The sequence below is a fragment of the Hipposideros armiger genome, unplaced genomic scaffold (genome assembly GCF_001890085.2).
Source record: "Hipposideros armiger isolate ML-2016 unplaced genomic scaffold, ASM189008v1 scaffold_676, whole genome shotgun sequence".
Taxonomy (NCBI): domain Eukaryota; kingdom Metazoa; phylum Chordata; class Mammalia; order Chiroptera; family Hipposideridae; genus Hipposideros; species Hipposideros armiger.
The window spans coordinates 535382-557306 of record NW_017732026.1 but is presented as its reverse complement, the minus strand read 5'-3'; the positions used below and the strand labels follow the sequence as shown (position 1 = coordinate 557306).

The 21925-nt window shown below is 33.9% G+C and overlaps 1 protein-coding gene across 1 annotated transcript in view; it reads left to right on the top strand.

The window, feature by feature from the left end:
* The window catches only part of DPP10 (dipeptidyl peptidase like 10), a 521286-nt gene that overhangs the window by 166579 nt on the left and 332782 nt on the right, over nucleotides 1-21925 (top strand). Inside the window, exon 3 of the mRNA XM_019626422.1 lies at nucleotides 13732-13826. Coding sequence (XP_019481967.1) covers nucleotides 13732-13826 — 95 coding nt within the window. The remainder of the gene's footprint in view (nucleotides 1-13731; nucleotides 13827-21925) is intronic.

The following is a 21925-nucleotide window of genomic DNA, read 5'->3' as shown; positions in this document are numbered from 1 at the left end:
CGTGATGATTTTATACCACAAAATTATTGATTTTATATAGTATGTTTAGAGTTTATTCTTATTGCCAAGACTTATTGGTAGATTCAGTCTGGTTTTTGGCAAATCTGATAACTCTTAACAACTCAACAGTAGACTTAAGATTTTGATGGATATTTGTGATTCTTCCAGGGCATGCATCTACATCTCCTCAGCAGTCCCAGAATGATCAACTGCTAACATGTTTTCCCCCCTCTCAGGAGAATGAATCTCTGACTACACATCCTGCCAAAAGCACACATTCCTCCTGGCAAGCTTCCCCAAAGGGCCACAAAAGTCTTATTATTTCAGTTGAAATCATTTTTTCTGTAGTGGAAGCATAAATCGGTAATACAGCAGGACCCCAAACAAACTGGAAATTTTCTCAGAATTTTAATAGTTATTTATATTTCCTTTTATGAGTCCATTCTCCTGCCACCAAGTACCTGTTACACACACACACACACACACACACATACACACACACACACATGCACACACATACACACAAAACACACACTTATAATTAATTGTGCTGCACTTTCCTGCATGATGAAATGTCAATATATGGTAAGTTTGGAGAGGCATTGTTTTTGTTGTAAATAAAACCATAATTAAAATCAGTCATGATCAGTGCACATACACTGTGTAAATCTGTTGTCTATTTGCTTGGCCAAACTTGACCCTTTTTTACTACCCACAAAATTTCTTTCTTAAAACCCAGCACATACCCAGTCCTCAGCAGGACTGGACATGAGATGTAGTCCTGTGCCTGTTAGTACATTGCATACCCCTGACATCCAGGGCCAGAATGCTTACCTGACCCAATCAGAACCACTGAGAGCAATGCATCTCTCACTGAGACTCCTCAAAAGAGAATCTTAATTTTTCCTGTGGGGCTTGAAAGAGAGGCTATAGTCATCTTTTGATTGTAAAGCCTGTCTGAATGGTGCCATCGAAAAGAAAACTATGAGATAGCACCCATGACCTTGATGGATTAATTTGAGGCCCTGCATCAAGTCGTACCTGAAGCCAGATGTCCAGTACAATCCTTTTTTGGGTTAAGTCCATTTGGGTTGGGCTTTTGACACTTGAAACAGAAATAGTCCTTTTCATTTTCTCCCAGCTCCTACCCTGAAATAGAAAATGGTAACAAAATGACTTATCCATGCATCCTTATCTGATCAATCTTTTAAGAATATCAATTTGTCTAATAACTATTTATAGTTAAATAAGTTACATCCTAGACATATGACAGATATTATTAAACCCATTACACTACTTAGACTCATCAGCATTTTTCTTTAACCAACTGAGTTATTCTCATGAACTTTAACACTGTGTTTTTAAAAAGCCTATATATGCTTGAAAAACAATTTCATCCAAACTTAAAAACAAAAACCTACTGCCCAAAGTTATTACCTAATTTCTACTGAACTTACCCATAGAGCTAACTACAATTTTCTGACACTGGTAATCATCCTATAAGTATTTTCCTTTATTTTATATTTTCATTATTCATCCCAGGGTCTGATTGTCTTTGAGTATGTGAATTTTTAATCATTCCTCTGTTGCTTATTTCAATGTTATTTCTATTTAAATCAATGCAATACTTCTGTTTTATTCAACCAAGTCAATTTTCTATTCAATTAAGTCTTACCTTATGGTTCAATTATATACATCTTAGAATGCAGTGATCAATTTAGTCTTCAGAGATTTAATTGAAAAACACAGAAATTGATAAAGGTATGCTATTATGCATTTGAAGAGTCGCAGCATCTGTTGTTTGGATGTATGAAGTATTTTATCAGACAACAAAATCTCTCAGTGTTGTTTTGTGAAACTATTTTCAGGGCTACAACATCTGCCTTTCCTTTTTTCTTCATTTTAATATTGCCACTTTTTCTCTTCTATATTTTCTATTGTCATGTTTCAATTTATTTTTCTTTATTTATCATCTATTTGGGATCAAAGTGTTAGGCATTTGAAATAGCCAATGAAGAATTTTTAATAATGGGTTATAATGGCTAATCCAAAATTTTAAGATAAGTTAAAGAGATATACCATTGAGATCTTAACTGTGAGTTTTATAAAAATAACACATTAAAATTTTCGGTTATTTTTCCTTGACATGTTATTATTATACAAATTTTCTGCAATGATACATATTACTTTTTAATCAGAAAGTTAGCACAAAGTTAGCATCTTTGATCCCATATGGGTTGTTTTGTTTTGTCATCTTGAGTATGCTGATATTAAGCATGACAAGAAAAACATTTTCATAGGATAAGAAAATATACTTAAGATGAGCTGGAAAAGATAATAGGTTGAGCTGTCCATTCAACCAAAAGACCAATGGCAAGAAATTGTATCTTGATAAAGAAGGGCACAGCCTTATCAGAGATATTAGAGAGTAAATATACCCGTTAGTGGTACAATGTCAATAATTAATGGAAATTTAGTAATGTGCATGGACTGGCCAGGAAGAATCCAAGGAGGATGACAAAATAGCTAAGTGATTAATGGTTAAGTCTGCACATATCAGTTCTTAAATAGAATTCAGAGCTTTAAATGGTAGTCAATGATGTAGGATGAAAGCACAAATTGGATGTGATGAGTTACTGTATATTTTGAGTTTCTAATTTAAAAGTTTGATGAAAGTTTATTTGATTTATGATTAAGTTAATGGAATGTCACTGTGCACTTTGAGGCCATTTTATTAGTGACATAGAAATTAATATTGAAATTAAAACCTTAAGAGAAAATGGGGAGATGTTTTGAAATGAGGAAGATTAGCTTTTAAGTGAGTAGCTGTGAAGAGTCTGAGTTTTCATCCTACTTGCAAATATATATGGCCTTTGAGTCAAAGACACAGAGAGTTTATTATTCATAGCAACAGACAAATCACCAGGCAATATGTTGAGGGCCAGATGGTATCTTCAGATACCAAGCAGTGAAGGTGCCTTATAGGAGTGAAAGCCCAAAGTTAAAACAAAACAAAACAGAAAAACACCTCTCATCTTGTATAGAATTCCTGGTGGCCTGGCCATCCTCCAAAAGTACATTTGGTGGCTGAGATCAGCCCAGTTGAATCTCTTCAGAAGGAGAAAAAAAAAATGATGACAACTTAGTGTCTGACTGAAACAAAAACAAAATTAGAGGAGGAGTGACTTAGATCTTTGCCTGGCCTCTTATTTTTTCTCTATATTTTATAGTTTACATGTTACTTTAAAATGTGCTCTATTCTCTGCATGTGTCTCTGCAGTGTAGATATCTAGACCTTGAGGATAATGGAAATCCAACCAACATTTATGTTCATTTTGCATGAGATGCTCAGTGAAGGGAAGAAGTGGCTCTGTTTATGTCTTCCCTTTGCCTACTGACTTCAGTGGACTGGACCACCAGCAGAGATAATTGAGTATAAGCCTCTGAGGTTAAGACAGTTTTTGGTAAAGCCCTAGTGATTTCTGAGGCTTTCACTGAAGAAAATTAAAAACCAGTTACAGTGGTACTTACGCTACTGCTGTGCAAACACACCTGCCGGTGGGAAGAGATATTTGAAATTCTAGACAAGATGTTTTATTTTCCTCTTATGTGAATTTTATGGCAAATTTGAAGAATGAAATGATCATGTGAAAATTGCTGCTATTCACATTTTAGCTAAAAATCAAAAAAGCATCATTAGTTGAATGGACATAAACTGCTCTATTATTGAGGCTAAAAAGGGCTCCATCACAGGAAGTGCCATTTATAGAACTGACATGTCCATATGAATTAATTATGATTATTAGTTATGATGACTTTTAAATTAAGGTGACCTTTATTCTGGTTACTTTATAAAAATGATCTTTATTCTGGTTTCTTTAATTTCACACACACACAAAATGCATTTATTTTGTAAACCTATCTTTTAATATTTATAAGGATTCAAATCATTTAAAGGCAAGTATATTGCTCATGCTTTGAGAAAGAGTTTTGGAAAACAAAAATCCTTTGAGTATATAGAAATTTTGGGGATAAAAAGAACATTACAAAATCAGTGATGAATATTTATAAATATAGTAAGTAAAAAATATTTTCTTTGAATGAGGCAAACAATTTAATAGTCTAACACAGAATTTAGCAGAGTTTTTATTTAAAGGACCAGGGTTTGTGAGCTATAAGGTATCTCTTGTAATTACTCTAATCTGCTTTGGTAGTAGGAAAACAGCCATAGATATAGATATAGATGTAGATATAGATATAGATATAGATATAGATATAGATAGATATAGCTATAAATGAATAAACATGGCCATGGGCCAAATTTGGTGAGTGAGAATTTGCACCACAATCATAGCCAGAGTTTTTCAAATCCTGATCTAGCAGATCAAACTAACACTCTCTCTCTCTCTCTCTCTCTCTCTCTCCCCCCCATCTATCTATCTCTATCTCTTTCCATTATTTCTATCTTTATCTCTATAATCTCTATCTGTATCTATATATAATTTATTATAATTTATATTATATTAATTTATATATGTTATTAAAATTATATGAATGTTTTATTTTTATATTTCAATTAAATCATTAAAATGTATCATTTATATTAATTTAATTAATATGATGAATTTATATTAACTTATATAATACATAATTTTAATTTAGTTCTGTAATATTATAAAAGTAGGTTACCTAAGTTTAGATTTCCAAGATTGTTTTAGAGAATGATTATTCTGACACTGGTAAGGAAGACTTAATTTAAGACTATTATAACAGGGGAGAGACTGTTATATGCAATGGGGGAGAGAGACTGAATTCAACTCTGAGTGCAGCAAAGATTCCTGGGAATTTATAGCAAAGGAGCTGAGTGAGGGGGGGCAGTAGATGAGAAATTACTAAGAGGACATATGAAGGGTGGAGGGATTCTCGCTAAACTGACTTACAAGATTCTTGCTAAAGGTAGGCCAAGGTTGAGGCCTTGTAGAGAAGGGGGATCAGAGGAAACTGATTACGTTTTAGTCAAAGAGGGAGTCTGTCAGTAGTAATAAATGTATTTCTAAATAAAGTTATAATTGAAAAAAAGTGAAATGTGAATGATAAATGGAGCAAAATGACTTAATCTTGTAGCAGAGAAAATTATAGGTGGAGATCCTCCTTCAATGGGACAGGTGCCATATCATACACTGTAGAAGGTACAAATGGCTGAAGGCTGGTTCCCCCAAAATATCAACCAAATAACCTGTTAAATGTGATAAAGTACAGCTGAGTTTATTGCTCACTTGGAAATGGAGATCAATGTCTTGACTGAGAGTGAGCAGTTTATGGAAAGGGAAGAGCAAAGGAGGGATGCTTATAAGGTATTTTTGGATCTAGTTTGACAGATGTTTCAATAAGCAGTGTTGATCAGGACTGGGTGATGTTTGTGCTGTAAGTGTTTAGGATTAGTGAATTCCGGAAGGTGAGGGTTTGGGAGAGAGAAGCTCTTGAATATTGAACAGTCGTTTCATTGAGCTATGCATTGTTCTGAGAAGGAGATATTTACATTAGTGAGCATTGGTTGAGTAGTCCATTTTTCAAGTAAATAGGTTTTCAGAGTGTTCCTGAAAAAAAAAGTGATGAAGTTATTTGCAGCATCATCTTCCTGGCAAGACTTTGCTGAAATATTAAAGTCATATTATCACAGACAGTTGAATAGTACACTCCTATTAATGAAGACAGTAGATATGGGGATGTGGATAGTTTCAGTCCTGAAAGTAACAAGTAATGGGCCCTTTCTTCAGTTTATAAAGTAATTAAAATCCAAAACAAACACATCAAAACTAAATAAAAATAGACAGTAAAATTTGTGAAAGGAATTATATGATTATGTATTAAATGACTTGTATAGGAGTTCAGAAAAGAGAGATTCAGTGAGGCCTTTAGAGGTTTTGGGAATGAAAAATGCTTTGAAAAAGATGAAAAGTCTGTACAGCACCTGAGCATTTATTAGTGGGTGTTAGTGGGTGTCATAAACAAATTGAAGTGGTGGGTGTGAAGTATGTGATATGTGGACAACGGTTAACAACAGAAGGTCTAGGTGATTTTATGGGATGTCAGGAGATAATACTATGGAAATATATATTAAAGCCACACAGTGAGTAACCTAAGTGCCAGCCTTTGATTTTATATTTTATTATTAAGGAGTCATGAGTCTTTCTGGAGCCTATGATAGAATATGAAGTGTTGTGGAGAATGTGTTAAGCTTGTTATGGGAATAAACTAGAGGCATAGTGATTATTGAAACTAAAATAACCTTTCAAGTGAGAGGTTTTTTAAAAAAACATTATTAATATAGGAGATGAAGAGAGAGAAGGTGTCATGAACATGAGTTTGTATACACACACATGGTAGGACAATTAAATTCACAAACTCACCCTAGAAAAAGTGCTACATACCTCACTGCTGAATATCACTACAGACACCTTTGAAGTACTCCCCTTGGGAAGCTATGCACCAACACCAGCACCTAGTCCACTCTTCAAAGCAATTTTGGATCTCTTTTTCTGGAATGGCCTTCAGAGCTGTCGTCGTATTACCCTTGATGTCCTGAATGTCATCAAAATGTCTCCCTTTGAATATTTCCTTTATCTTCAGGTAAAGAAAGAAGTCATTGGGGGCCAGATCAGGTGAGTAGGGAGGGTGTTCCAATGCAGTTATTTGTTTACTGGCTAAAAACTCCCTCACAGACAGTGCCGTGTGAGCTGGTGCATTGTCGTGATGCAAGAGCCATGAATTGTTGGGGAAAAGCTCAGGTCGCCTAACTTTTTCACTCAGCCTTTTCAGCACTTCCAAATAGTAAACTTGGTTAACTGTTTGTGCAGTTGTTACAAATTCATAATGAATAATCCCTCTGATATAAAAAATGTTAGCAACATTGTTGCAACAAGTTTACAAACTTAATTGGCAGGCTTTGTGTGTGTGTGTGTGTGTGTGTGTGTGTGTGTGTGTGTGTGTGTGAGAGAGAGAGAGAGAGAGAGAGAGAGAGAGAGAGGAGAGAGAGAGAGAATGGAATTTTGAAGAAGGGTGTAGTAAAAAATATAAGGAATTTAATTTTAGTCTACTGAGTTGTATGTATGTGTAAGACATTTATGTGGTCTAATATAGAATTGGAAATATAAAACTGGCATATGGGAGAGGTTGGGACTTGAGTTGAAAGTTTAAGAATCTATAGGAAGGTCTGAGTAGAAAGGGCCACTCAGAGAATAGTGGCTGGAAGAAAAAAGTAAATCTCAAAATTCAGCTTGAAGGATGTCTTTGTTTTGATAGCAATTGGATGAGTGAATATAAAAATTTGTGAAGAAAATTCCAGGGCAAGGTAATGGTTTAAAGTCAAGGGAAGAGGATTTCAAAATTCTTCTGTTTATAATTGTCACCCACTGTGAAGTCAAGTGATGTGTAGTTAAGTGTGGTGGAAGCGCACAGTGGGTTTGGTTATTGCAGGTCATGGTGATGTTGGAAGTTTGCAATTTCAGGAGAGTGAAGAGTGGAGTTACACTGCAGGGGGATATGGAGAATAACATGTATGGCAGACACACAAAATTCGGCAAAAACCCCATATACAAAAGATTTATTAAGCCTTATTGTGAAAGGGAACATCCTGGGAGAGAGCAAAAGAGCTGAATGAAGGTGATTATGATGATGATGATGATGATGATGATTATTGAGAAGCAATATATACACGATGAAATGTACAATTATATGGCAAGAGGTAGCAGAAATACAAGATATGTAAGTGTTTGTAGCATATTGATTTGGTTAGAAAACAGCTTTTGTTTTGCTAAGGAGAAAGATTGCCTCTTTCCATAGGCCTGGGGAGAAAGAAGAGTGTGTATGGAACAAGATTTTGAGCTAAACAAATAGGACAATAAAGGCATTTCTAGTGACTTCAATTTTCTCAGATAAATATATGGAGCTTGGGGCCTTTTACAAAGTGAGGGAAGTTTTGCATAGTTGTAAGCAGTGTCTTCAGAAAGATCAATGAGGAGCCTCTGTGTTTCAGTTATGATTAGCTCAACATTCTAGATTTGCCATTGATATATTTAATTAATTATCAAATCCTCACTTGATATTTAACAAATCCTTCCTAAATTCATTTGAGCATTTTCTGTGATAATCATTTCATTGTTTTGCTTCACCATATTTAGAATGCTCAGTTTATTGTTTGAGTGCAAATTAATAAAAATGTCATAGAATTTTTATTTTAGATATACCCAAAATAGATTTAAATAAAATAATTACTAAATTTATTGGGCTGATATTGGTTAGTAAAATTGTATAGGTTTCAAATGTACAGTTCTGTAAGACATCATCTGTATATCACACTGTGTGCTCACCACCCAGAGTCAGTTCTCTTTTCATCACCACATATTTGACCCCCTTTACCCTCTTCTATTACCCCCTGGTTACCCTCTGATAATCACTATTGTCTGTCTATGAGTTTTTGTTTGTATGTTTATCTTGTTTGTAATATTCCATTGTATATATCTACCACATCTTTTTTTATCCAATCATCTATGGAAGGATACTTTTGTTATTTCTGTGATTCGGCCACTGTGAATAATGCTGCAATGAACATAGGGTACATATATGTTTATGGATAAATGTTTTCAGATTTTTTGGTAGATACCCAGAAGAGGGATTGCTGGGTCATATGTTAATTCTATTCTTAAGTTTTTGAGGAAACTTCATACTGTTTTCCATAGTGGCTGTATGGATTTACATTTCCACAAGCAGTGTATAAAGGTTCCTTTGTTTCCACAACCTTTCCAACACTTGTTATTGTCTTGTTGGTAATAGCCATTCTAATAGGTGTGAGGTGGTATCTCATTGTGCTTTTATTTGCTTTTCCCTAATAGCTAGAGAACTTGAGCATCTTTTCATATATCTGTTGGCCATTTGTATATCTTTTTGGGAGAAGTGTATGTTTAGGTCCTCTGCCCATTTTTGAATTGGATTGCTTTTGTTGTTATTGTTGTATTGTATGAGTTCTTTATATATTTTAGATATTAGCCCTTTATCGGATGTGCTGTTTGTAAATATATTCTCTCATTCATTGGATCCTCTTTGTTTTGTTAATGGTTTCTTTTGCTCTTCAGGATCTTTTTAGTTTGTTATAGTTCCATTCATTTATTTTTTTCTTTTACTTTCCTTGACTTTGATGTCAAATTCATAAAATCCTCTGTGAACCTAAGGTCCATAAATCTAGCACCTATGCTTTCTTGTATGCAGTTTATTATTTCAGATCATCTATTTAGGTCTTTGATCCATTTTGAGTTCAGTTTTGTAGATGGTAACAGCAGTCTAGTTTCATTCTTTTGCATATGACTTTCCAATTTCCCAGCACCATTTGTTGAAGAGGCTTTCTTTTGTCTATTGTTGATAATTTTGGCTTCTTTGTTGATAATTATCTGCCCATATATGTGTGGGTTTCTGAACTCTCAGTTCTATTCCACTGGTCTGTGTGTTGTTTTTTTTCTGCTGTTTTGATTATTGTTGTTTTGTAGTATAAATTGAAGTCAGGGAGTGTTATACCTGTGGCCTTGTTCTTTTTTCTCAGGATTGCTTTGACTATTCGGGATTATTCAGGATTCCTTACATACCTGATTATTTTTTTTTGTTCTATTATATTAAAAAATGCCATTGGGATTTTGATGGGATTTGCATTAAATATTTATATCACTTTGGGTGATAGAAGGAAAGTACCTCAACATAATAAAGGCCATATGAGACAAACCCTCAGGTAATATCATACTTAATGGTGAAAAACTGAAAGCTTTTCCTCTATAATCAGGAACAAGACAAGGATACCCCTTTTTACCACTGTTATTCAACATGGTGTTAGAAGTCCTAGCCAGAGCAATCAGGCAAGAGAAAAAAAGAAAAGCCATCCAAATTGAGAATGAAGAAGTCAAATTCTCACCTTTTGCAGATGACATGATTTTTTTATACAGAAGACCCTAAAGATTCCACCAAAATAACTATTAGAAACAATAAACAAATACAGTAAAGTTGCAGGATACAAAATCAATGTACAAAAATCCATTGTGTCCCTATTTACTAACAATGAAATTTCCGAAAAAGGAATGGAAAAAAAAAAACTTTTTTGCAATTGCAACAAAAATAATAAATTACCCAAGAATAAACTTAGCAAAGGATCTGAAGGATCAATACACTGAAAACTGCAAACCATTATTAAAAGAAATTGAAGAAGACTCAAAGAAATGGAAGGATATTCCATGTTCATGAATTGGAAGAATCAACATGGTTAACATGGCCAAAAATAGGTATTTTTAAGAAATGAAGATCATACTTAGATTAAAATGTTTCAAATAATTGATTTTTTTTCACTTTTTGAAAACTCTCCCTTTAGCTAGATGATAGATAGATAAATAGATTTAATATTGGAATATTGAAAGCAACTTATCTAAACATTAAATGCATACTTTATCAAAAACATCAACAATAACCAATAATGTGACTTTTTAGTGATTATACATGGAAGGTGAATTGTGTCAACTGTCAACTTCCCAGAAGACCTCCAAAATAACCTGCTAAGAAAAGCTGAGTTTATTACATATTGAGTCAGGGATGACAATATTTTGGCAGTCTTGGAATATCCAGAAGAAAGGGATGGCAAGGTTGCGGGGAGACATATATAGGGCTGAGGAAATAGCCTTGAGTGTTTAAAACAGCTCTTTCAATGAGGGTCTGGCTGGAGGTGGGCACATTTCAGGATGTAATAGATTAAGATTTTTGGACACAGAGAGGTAAACATCTCGAAGCAAGTAGTAAGTAAACAGTTGTTTGAAAATTTAAAAATTTGCTCAGTTTTAAGGACATATGTTTCAGATAAATTAATTTTCAGCAAGATCCTGAAAAAAACTGAGCATTTGTACTGATTTACACCCTTGATTTCATGGGCAAGAACTTTCAAAAACCAGAAGTAAAATCTTATGGATGTATGTCAGTATCATTCTTGGTAATAACAGCCGAGGTGCATGCAGGAATCCCAGTTCTCAGTTTCAATGGCAAACTGAGAACTGTAATGCAAAGTGTTTTACTAGCTGCTATGTGTAAAGGAGATATAAAATAAAAGGTTGCAGTTACCTACAATATTTAAACTAGGATATACTACTATGTTTTTACTTTTGTTGGCAAAAGGGATTGGACAGAAATGACAACAATAATCATTTAAAGGAATAGACACCAAAATATATATTCTTGGAGCTCAGGATAGAGAGCCTAGATAGACAGTTACTACATCTTGTCACACCTTTTCATTTAAAAGAACTGACTGAATTGAATATGTGTTCAGGATAATTGAACTCATAGTTTTTATTGAGCTGAAAAAGAAAGAAAGGTTATATAATCAAAGTGCTATATAGACATGCATAATGCTGTGTTTTAAGTATGTTTCAAGTACACTTACCTTAATCTTCCATGTTAATGCACTTTACTCATTGATCTGATTCACTCATATTTCATTACCTAATATTAAACAAAATATGAGGTGACAGTTTTGAAATATAGTTCCAGAAAGTAATTTATTAATGCAATAATGGAAATTTCAAAACTGTAGGGATTCCACTAGGGATTATAATTCAAATAGTAGAGTAGGATAAATATGAGACCCAGAAGACCAGATTTTAAAGACCAGAAAAAATTAAGAAGAATTAATAATGGCAGTTATTAGATGCTTTTAAAATAATGTATGCAGAAATCTGTATTAAATATTAATCTAGAGAGTTACAGTTGGATTGAGAAGAAGTTTCTCCTACTAATGCAGCATTGACAGTCTAATAGTAAAATTGCAGGCGTGCAGATCTAAAGCCATTTATAAATCTCAAATCCTGCATCTTTTTTCAAGTCTAAATAATTATCTAACAAAATTTACTTCAAAAATATTAAATGCACTATTTATCTTCTCAAACAAGCTTCACTTCCTTCTACTTTGGGTCTAAGGGAAATAAAAACTAATTTTCCTTATTCCACCCCTACTACAATCTATCACTTGCCTGGGGTTTCTTCGCTCATGGAACAATGTGTTACTCTGTCTCTCCCATTGAAGAGGGACCACCATTCCCATTAAAATCACTCTCTAATCTCTTCTTTTTCCCTAAGCCACAGACTTCATTCCTATTTAGAATTCTGTAGTGTGCTTATCCCCTGGGAGAAGAACCACTTATATAACTTCATTTATTATAGATAGTGGACCCAATCTTCTTCAATACTGCCTTTCTCCCAAGAATGAGCAACGGGGTTGGGAGGTGCAATGCCATGAAAAATGTTACTGGGTAAAACTGGAAAGGAGATCATTATTATGTACATAAAAACACTTAAAACTGCTTTTAATTGCATGTCTCTCCTTTTACCTAAATATATATATACATATATATGTATGTATATGTGTGTGTGAGCATATATATGTGTGTGTGTGTGTGCGCGTGTGAATATATATATATATATATATATATATATATGGTTTGTTTCCTCTCTGGCAGTTTTCCCTCATGTTGTTATTTTTAGTCTGAGGTATTCCTAAGATGATTGAATTTCCTTATGAGTGTGGCTGAATTTAACTCAAACATATATAAAATCAACTGCCAACCAGAAGCAATTTAATTATTTTAAATGAAGACATCATTCTTCTAAAGTTGACAAAGTAAATACAATGGTATGCTAACAGTTTCAGAGCTTTTGAACTATGATCACAGAAGCCAGATACAATACCAGAGACAAAATTTCAACCCAGAGGAGAAAGAGGTTGAGTAGGAATTGAACAGTGATAGGACTGGATACGTGAAAAAGTCCTCATGAAGATGGTTTCACATGAGTAGCCTTACAATTGTGTAGTTGTGGTTAACTGGCAGCCCTTTCTGCAGATTTTTTTTTTAAGATTTTTATTGGGGAATTGGGGGAGGGGAACAGCACTGGGAAATTGGGGGAAGGTTAACAGGCAAGTTGCTGTCATTTTGTTCTTCAGTCTAGTTGTGGAAGACGTTGCTTCACTGGCCCAAAGGCACCATCATTGCGCACTTCCCAGGATGGGCAGATCAGTCGCGGGCTTCTGAACGGCTGCTCACTGCGACTGCTGGCCGCTCTCCCTGGCTGCTGGCTACACACGGTAGCCCATGGCAACCCTCTGCAGCAGGGGCTGCAGCCTACACCTACGCCAACAACTCACAGCAGCCCAGCTCCAGGTTGAGCTGTTGTTCAGCATCTTAGCTGTAGAGGGCAGTGTCACTGGCCCTCATATGTGGAATCCAAACCGGGGCCCTCTGGCGTCTCAAACCAGTTCTTAACCATTGTGCCACTCCGCTGGCCCCCTTTCTGCAGATTTAACTAGACCATTAATCAGGTACAGCTTACATGGGAACCTGAAGGCACTTCTCTTTGTTCCTTCTTTCTCATCTCAGAATGGGTTGCAATTCCCCATATTTTAATTAATTTTCATTTGTTAAACCAGGATTCTGAGTGATGCCCTCACTAACCATTTCACAATAGACTATGTGCTAGGTGGACTTCCTGATCATTGAAGAGGATTAATGTGAGCCAAGTATAGAAATCTGCTAAGGTTATTAAAAGCTAACAATGATTATTCTAATGTGTCTGTTCATTTTGCCCATTTTCTCCTCTACAGTTAATATATTACCTCATCAATGTGTTTATCTATTGTTAATATCTTTGTTGTTGCAGATACAGATGTGGTGTATAAAAGCGAGAATGGACATGTCATTAAACTGAATATAGAAACAAATACTACCACATTATTATTGGAAAACACGACTTTTGTAAGTAATAAATAATTAATTACTTTATGCATTTCAATATTGTTAAGAATGCTCCTTAGGTGTACATATTTTCTTTTTTTTTTTTTTCCACCTCCATCACTTGCAAAGCTTTTCAGGTGAAAAGTTAGGGCTGAAATAGGGCTGAATTAGAATCAGTATATAATTTTTAGAAAATACACATGTGACCATTTGCTTCATTTCCTCCCTGTTTATCCTTTTTAGTAAATGAGTAAGTATTTCCAGGAATAATAATTCCTTACGATGGACATTTTTTCCAATATTTTTTTATGTAAGATTAGTCATACAAATGTGAAGTTTTTTAATGTATATTATAATACAACTTATTAACTTTTTCCCCCCTTTACTTTTCATTCTTTCTGACTTTGTAACTCTTTTGTTGCTTTCTGAATCAATCAGAAGGCAGCCTTTCTAAAACTGGTCTTTTGCTGGAGTTAATATGTTTTACTTTTATAATTTAGGATTTTATCAATATCATTTTCCTCTCCAGAATCATTATTTAGCCTATCAGTGTTTAAATAACTGATTGTTTTGATTTTGCTCCTATAAAGGAATATGAACTTCATCTTCCTGGTAAATTCAGTACTCTTAAGGTTTGATTTAGCTATGATTACCTATTAATTAAGCGATAATGAGTTAACTTTTACAAATGTTCAATATCTAGCTATCAAATATCACTGCAAAACAGTGCACAGTTATTTGCTCACTGTTTTATATAAACAAAAGCTTCAATATATTTTCTATTAGATGAGTTCATGATGCAGACAAAACAGGAGAAGGACTTAGATCTACACACATTAAAGCAATGAGCAAATCATCAGCTACTTTGCTACTTTTTTTAAATTTTTACTTATTTATTCCTACTTGTACATTTGGAATCAACATTTAGATTTCATGTGTGTTACAGGATGGTCAGGTAGAAGAGATGAACTGGAAACTTCTGTTGTTTAATGTTTTTATTAACAGAAATTGGTCATTGTAAATCATGAAGTGATTATATAGATATATATCTATTTGGGAAAAGTAAATCAACCAGCTTATGTACCTTATCAATTAGGTTATTAACTAACAGAGAATAATGACAATTTTGTTTTTAAACTAATCAGGTAATTCACAGATATTAGAGGAGCACCTGTTCTTAATGCAACTATTGATAGCACTTGTGGAATGCTGAGTATACTTTGCTCACTTTCTAACAATATGATTTTCTTTAGGGGAGCTAATACTAACCCTTATGAAAAAGTTTAATAAACAGTATAGAGCAGTATCTATTACTTCATAATTGGATGGTCCTCAGGGATACTAGAGAAGAAGCCAAGGAATCATTGAGAGTTGCTGAAATCAGTGGAAAAGAGACCCTCAATAGGAGATAGGACAGGAGGCAGAAAGCAGGAATTAGAAATGATGAGAGGGTATGCTAATTGTTTGCTGATTAAAGTCAGTGTGAATTGATTTTTGATAAAATTAGTTTGGAGAAAAAAATTAAATGCATTTTCAGCTTTGTTTCCTTTATCGTAAAGTATCACTTTTGTTTGAAGGTAGGGGAAGGGTATAGGCCTCCAGTGGCAAAGCATTTAAGTTAGATATAGACATTCAGTACTTCCATGAATATTGGGTTATGTGACTGTTCCTTAATGATCATTCTCTTATACAGGTTAATTAGATCTTCCCTCTGGTCACAAATTATGTATTTTTTTAGCATTTATTCCTTGCGTTATTAGCCTGTATGATACATCAAAAAAGAAACAAAAACAAAACTTTTTGGTTAATAATCCATTGTCTCAATTTTATTATTGGTATTCATACCACCCCTAGCTCATCTGATTGTACTTTTCTTCAGGTGCTAATTAATACCATTTTATCTTTGTGCCTGTATGTTTAATCTCTTTAAATCCTTTTAAGGTCTTTTTCTTTTCTCCTCTAGGTAGGCTATGACTCTTAATTACCACAGAGTCATATTTAGCAAATATTCTAATTTACTGATCTTCTATGATTCATAGGCTCCCTAAAGACATTTATCTCACAATGCAGAGAATTAAGCAGTTTGTAAGTCCTAGAGGTGTCAGAATTCAATGGAGGGGTAGGCAGATAAATGGGGAATATACTTGCAAGAAGTTAATCCAAAACTGCAAACATACCCTTCCTGATGATTTCAGAGGAACTCAGTTCATTGTTCCCTCCCAACTCCAAGATAATATTGTTCAATATAATTGTGTTTTTAAAGCTTATGTGAGGCTAAAATCTGGATTTATGTTCTTTCCGAGACCATTCTTTTGAAAAAAACCTCTTATCAGGAGCATAGGCATTTTACTCATACTGCAGTTTTTTCATTGAACAATTATCAGTATTTTAATTACAGTTATAATTAATTGGACCAGATCACTATAAAAAGGGTTGTAATAAAAGTGTGCCAAGTCAATTAAAAAATAAACATATTATTGATAAAAATGTGATAACAGAATGGCCTATTAGTAGTAAGACATATTTTGCTAAAATGTGACTTCAATTTACTTTCAAAAGATACCACCATATCATCATTTCCTTGCTTAAACACATTTTAAATATGAGTAGTGGGTACTTTTAGCTTTGTGATCATGGTTAACGGACTCTATAACAGTAATAGGCATGGCTCTCAAAAATAAAACAAAAGTAAATTATTTTCCTGAAATAACTGTGTTATTGACCATAGGTGGATTTCTAATGAAGGAGGAAATTAACTTTACAAAGAGAAATTATGTGAAAGAAGTGATTTAGCTCCCAAACTGCTCTTAATAATTTCTAAGTGTTTGGAAATGTTATCTCGTAAAGGCAGAACTATTTCAAACAAAAGATCACTCACAATGACATAATGAAGAAAATGTTTTGAGTATTAGGTGTACCCTTTCTGCTGTCAATAAACTGAATATCACCAGTCTTCTTGGCAGAAAACACCAGCAGCCATAAGTAGTTCTATTGAATCACTTTTTGAAATTAAAAAGGAATTGGAAACAGGGGTCCAAACCATGTGCTTAAACAGTGGAAAGGTTACAAAAAAAAGTGCTTGCACTAATATAGAATGGGGTAACTGATAGATGAGAATCTTACATCTCTTTGATCTAAAAATCTGTAAGCTTTTAAAAACATGGTATATAAATAGCCTAAAACAGAGGGTGGAAATTTATATATGGCAGCAGAATGATTCCGAGGAACATGTTAGCTGCACACAGTTTGGTCCAACTGTCTATTCATAGGTCATTGCAAAATAGTAGGCTTGACTGGAATCAGGGAATATTCATTGACTGACCATGGGTGGAGATGGCATCAATTGGTTTGCATAGCATTACAGTATTTTTATTTGTTTATTTGTTCTGCCACTGGGTATATGGGAGTTGGGAGAATAGATCTAACTCTTTGTACTACCATGAAATCAAGGAACTTAACATTATGATTCATTTTTGAGGAAATAATTGCCCTTTGAAAAATTACGTACAGCAGCACAAGTAAATAATCATTGGATAAAGTTGCCTAAAATGTCACCTTTTCAAATTTGAAATAAAGAAAATTTACCATAAATCTGGCTGGCCAAGTGGCCTCATATGCTGGCTATAATCATAGAAAATGTGTTATTTTTAAAACAGCTGGCCTTGGCAGTATATGGCAGTATCCCAATAGTGATTGACAGCAGTAGCATAACAAATATTGATTAACCAGCGAAGTCACAGGAACTGTTCACTTATGCACATTGCTGTGAACATGATAGTATAGTTTCTTACTTTTCCCTGACCAGTGGTTGTCAGTCAGGGGTACTTGTGCCCCTAGAAGTCATTTGGCAACTCTGGAGACATTCTTAATTGTTGTGACTGGAGGTCAGGACTGTGCCGTGGGAATCCAGAGCATAGCGGTCTGGGGTGCCAGGAAGTGCGCTACAATGCACGAGACAGCGCCTCACGACAAAGAATTAGCCAGCGGAAAATGCAAGTGGTGCCACGTTTGAGAAATTCTGTTCCAGCCTGAGATACAAGGGAAACTATGACATGGTTAGAAGGTAGCTTTTTTAAGATGAGTTTAAAGCAGTGGCTCTTCAATGAGTAATTGTCAGGGTGGATCTTAAATTGTGGTTTTGAAATTCCTTAAGAATTTTTTTCTTTCTTTTTTTTTATTTTTAATTTATTTTTTTTATGGACAACTCTGCAAAGACCAGCATGCTACAGTAGAATCATTTGGCTTTGGATTCCTGTCTTTTGGATGGTGCAGGGTAGAGCCAAAAGTATGATCCCGGTTTTCTTATAATTTTCTGGGATACTTCCAATTGAGATTTTCTTTTGTTCAGATAAGTTGATATCGCTATTTGACTATTGTCAAATCTTTAGACTAGGAAACAAGTGTTCCTTTGTATGTTAGAGGATGAAAACCGATGGCCAATCCAGTCAGCATAGTTATTTCCATTGTTGCACTTAGTTTATAAATAATTGAATCTAATTGTCTTTAGAGCGGGTGTATCTCTCCCCTTTGCCATAGCAATCACCAATCCCTATTGTTAGATACATTCATATTTCTTTCACTTTTATTATTCATCTTGAAAATATAAAAATAATTTTATTGTTACATTATTCATTTTGAAAATGTTTATTATACTTATATTATTTAGATAATTTCTTTTAGTCATCAAAGAGGGATCTAACTTTATTCATACCATCTATGCACATTCAGGAAACTAGAAATGAAGTAACATATTTTTCAGCAAAGCTTGGAATATTTATTTTATATTTATTAATTTAGAAAAGAAACCATTGACTGTACCATGAATATTTAGCTCAATTACTTTTTTCTTTAAGCTAGATGGGTATGAAAATCAATCCCAGCATTGTTTTAAAAGTTGTGGTCATCAAAACAGGAAAATTAGAAAGACAGGCTCTCATCCTCACCCTGGAAGTATACTTAGGTACAAATATAATGAAAGTATGAGAAGAGACACTCTTGTCTCCTTATGTGTGAAAATGTGACATGATTATGATATATAATAATTCCATACAGTTATTCATGCAGTTCCTTTTAGTGAAAAAGGTTTTAAAAGAGACCACTTCTTATTATGTTTCACCCTAAATTACCACTGTAAATGACATAGGAAACATGCTACTAACGATTTCTTTCACTGGGAAAAAGTATCTCAGATGGTATAGCCATTTTTAACCTCAATAGTACAAATTATTACTAATAAAACTACATCAGCAGCTGTATAAATCATTATGCAGATTCTTGAATAAGTCATTCTTGAGAGGAACAAAAGTTACCTAATTAATATATCTAAAGGATAAGAATAAAACAATGACATAAATATTATTTTTTATTAGACATTACTTGCTTAAGCATTTGAACAGAGCTTTTTCACTCTTGTCTGATTTATCCTCTTAAATACATACAATAAAATTATTACAGTTCCCAGTATTTCCTTTTTTAAAGATTCTTATTTAGTCTCCTTGGAGGTGTAAATTGCTTCAGTGTGTGTCGGATAGGGTGATGGAAGCGAAGGGACCACCAGATTTATTGCATATAATTGCAATTGTTTTGGAATTCAGCTTCTGAGAGGTCAGTGCTCTGGATTATACCTAGGACTAACCAGTCCATTTGGACTAATTCAAGACTAGTTATATGCCTGTGAGCTTCTGATAAATATTTCTGCTTTTCATTTTCTTTCTGAAAAATTTTATACTTGGATGTCTTCCAGTCATGGACAGCCAATTAGAAAACATTTTTTAAAAGGCAAATTATTCTATTAATTTATGGTGGAATTTAAGCAAATAAAATACATTTTCAAGAGACCTTTGAAGGTTTTGAAGTTGATGACATAGAGAGATCTGTTATTATTTCCCCCTCTTTTGGAATTTGCAAAACCTTGGTCAGTGCAGCTTTGCTGATAGACAACCATACGTTAGCAGAACCTCCGTAACCTATCTACATTATAGAGCACGGATTTCTTCATAATATAATAGATAGATTAATATTTTAATTTGCTTATAGAATATGTATGAGCATTCAAAGAATTTCAATTTTTAGTAACTGTTAAATGATAATAACAGCACGTTATAGAGCTCAAAAGCATTCTCTGTGTCTCTCACTTCACTTTAAGTAAAAAGATGCTAAGACCCAAGGAAATAAAGAGATTGATGCCCCTAGCATAGTCTTCAGACTAGAGTACAAATTTCTTGACTTCTAATTTTGGGTTGCTTTTATTAAACCTAGGTGAGTATTTCATTTAAAATCCCTTTTTTAATAAATATAAAATAAATTAAAATTATTTAATATTTAATGTAAAAAAGTTTGCATATTTGTGTATTTCTTAAGTATGTTACAAAAGAAACTTGAATTAAACATGCATGTGTTTATATGTATGTATATATACATTATACATATGATTTTACATATATGATATCTATAAAATTATATAGATAGATCTCAGAGGTGCAAAAAAAATGTATACAAGTGGACACCTTGGTCAGTGTTGCTCAAGCAGTAGTTCGCTGTAATTAGAAATGTCTGGACACTGATGGTAATCACTTTGAGCACCTCTTGTAATTGCAGAAGTTAAACATGACTTGTCTTCGTCTTTTGTTAATGTTATATATTGAGTATTATAATTTTAATAGTTTTTTCCTTTCTTAAAATGTGTATGCATTTTTTGACACTATATATGTAATTTAACCACCAGCTAACCAGGAAGAAAACACTAGACAATGAATGGAAAAAAGAAAAAAAAGGAAATTGTGGCTTAAATAGTTTTGGTTGCCTTAACTTGGCTAAAGTTGAATACTTCAATGACTAACACCTATATAATCATTCTTTCCATACAAATATTTTTAGTTCTTGTGGGAATGCTGCCTATGAGAACAAAGAGAAACAACCTTGACTGCATTACACACACACACACACTTTTATCAGGAAGTCATAAAGAAGTCCTCCCTTCTTTCCCATGATAGATCTGTCTAAAATAAACTTGTTTACACTTTATATTCTTCCTTCTTTTAAAATCTTGCAGAGCTTTTTCTCCTTCTCCATCTTTATAATTTTTCAGCATCATTGTTGAAATGACTCATATGTCTTTGTTAATTTGTTTGCCAACTGCTTATTGACTCCCTGCTAATGTGTCAGATAATATTCCAGGTTCTGGGGATAGATGGTGAACAAGGCAAGCTTGTTAAGCCAACAACAAACAAATATCAAGTAAAATGTAAGAAATTGCAGCTGGCATTAAGTCCTTGCAAAGAAAATAACATACGGTGAGAGCTAGAATGATTAGGTGCTTAGGGAAGGCCCATTATAGAGCCAACATTTCACGGTCAGGATGAAGAGTTTTATAAGCTGCATTGATCTAGTCCAAGGACAGAAATATGAAAGTGGTAGGGGATGTGAAGAGTGGTACAAGATAAAGCCAGTGGGATAACTAGGCAAAAGGTTATGCTGAGTTGCGTAAGACTAGGTTTTGTCTTGTGAGCAATAAGCACGTTTTCAAGAAAATCACAATATCTTAGTCATATTTTAGAAGAACACTCTGCCTACACCTGGGGAATGCATTCTAGGGAAATTAAAGTGGAAGCTGTGAGACCAATTTGAGGGCTATAGCAATGGTACAGATAAGAGTCAGGGCTTGCACTAGAATGGTACTAATGGATGAGATGACAGGGAGGTGTGTTGATTATTTGTTTGAGGATAGATTGGACAGGGCTTTGCTGACTAATTGGTTTATGTCTGCCAGAAATAGAAGAATCAACATTGTCTATTAGGTTTTTAAATACATTAAATTGGCAACTGTTTTAATATTTTCCACCTAATCTTGATGATAGTATATATTTAGTATTTAGTTGTCCTATGTATGTTTATGTGTGTTTCTTTATATGATAGTACCATAAAGGAACTTTTAGTGACGTGTTTGAAAAAAAGACTTCCAGTGACATGAAGATATTAACATAGGACATAGAAATATAACCCATCATCCCTGAAGATTAAAAATGTACTATTTTTACTAATAATCATTTGATTGAATCATTCATTTCTTTTATTATGCATTTATTTTATCCCTCACACTGTACTAGCCACTGAAGATATAA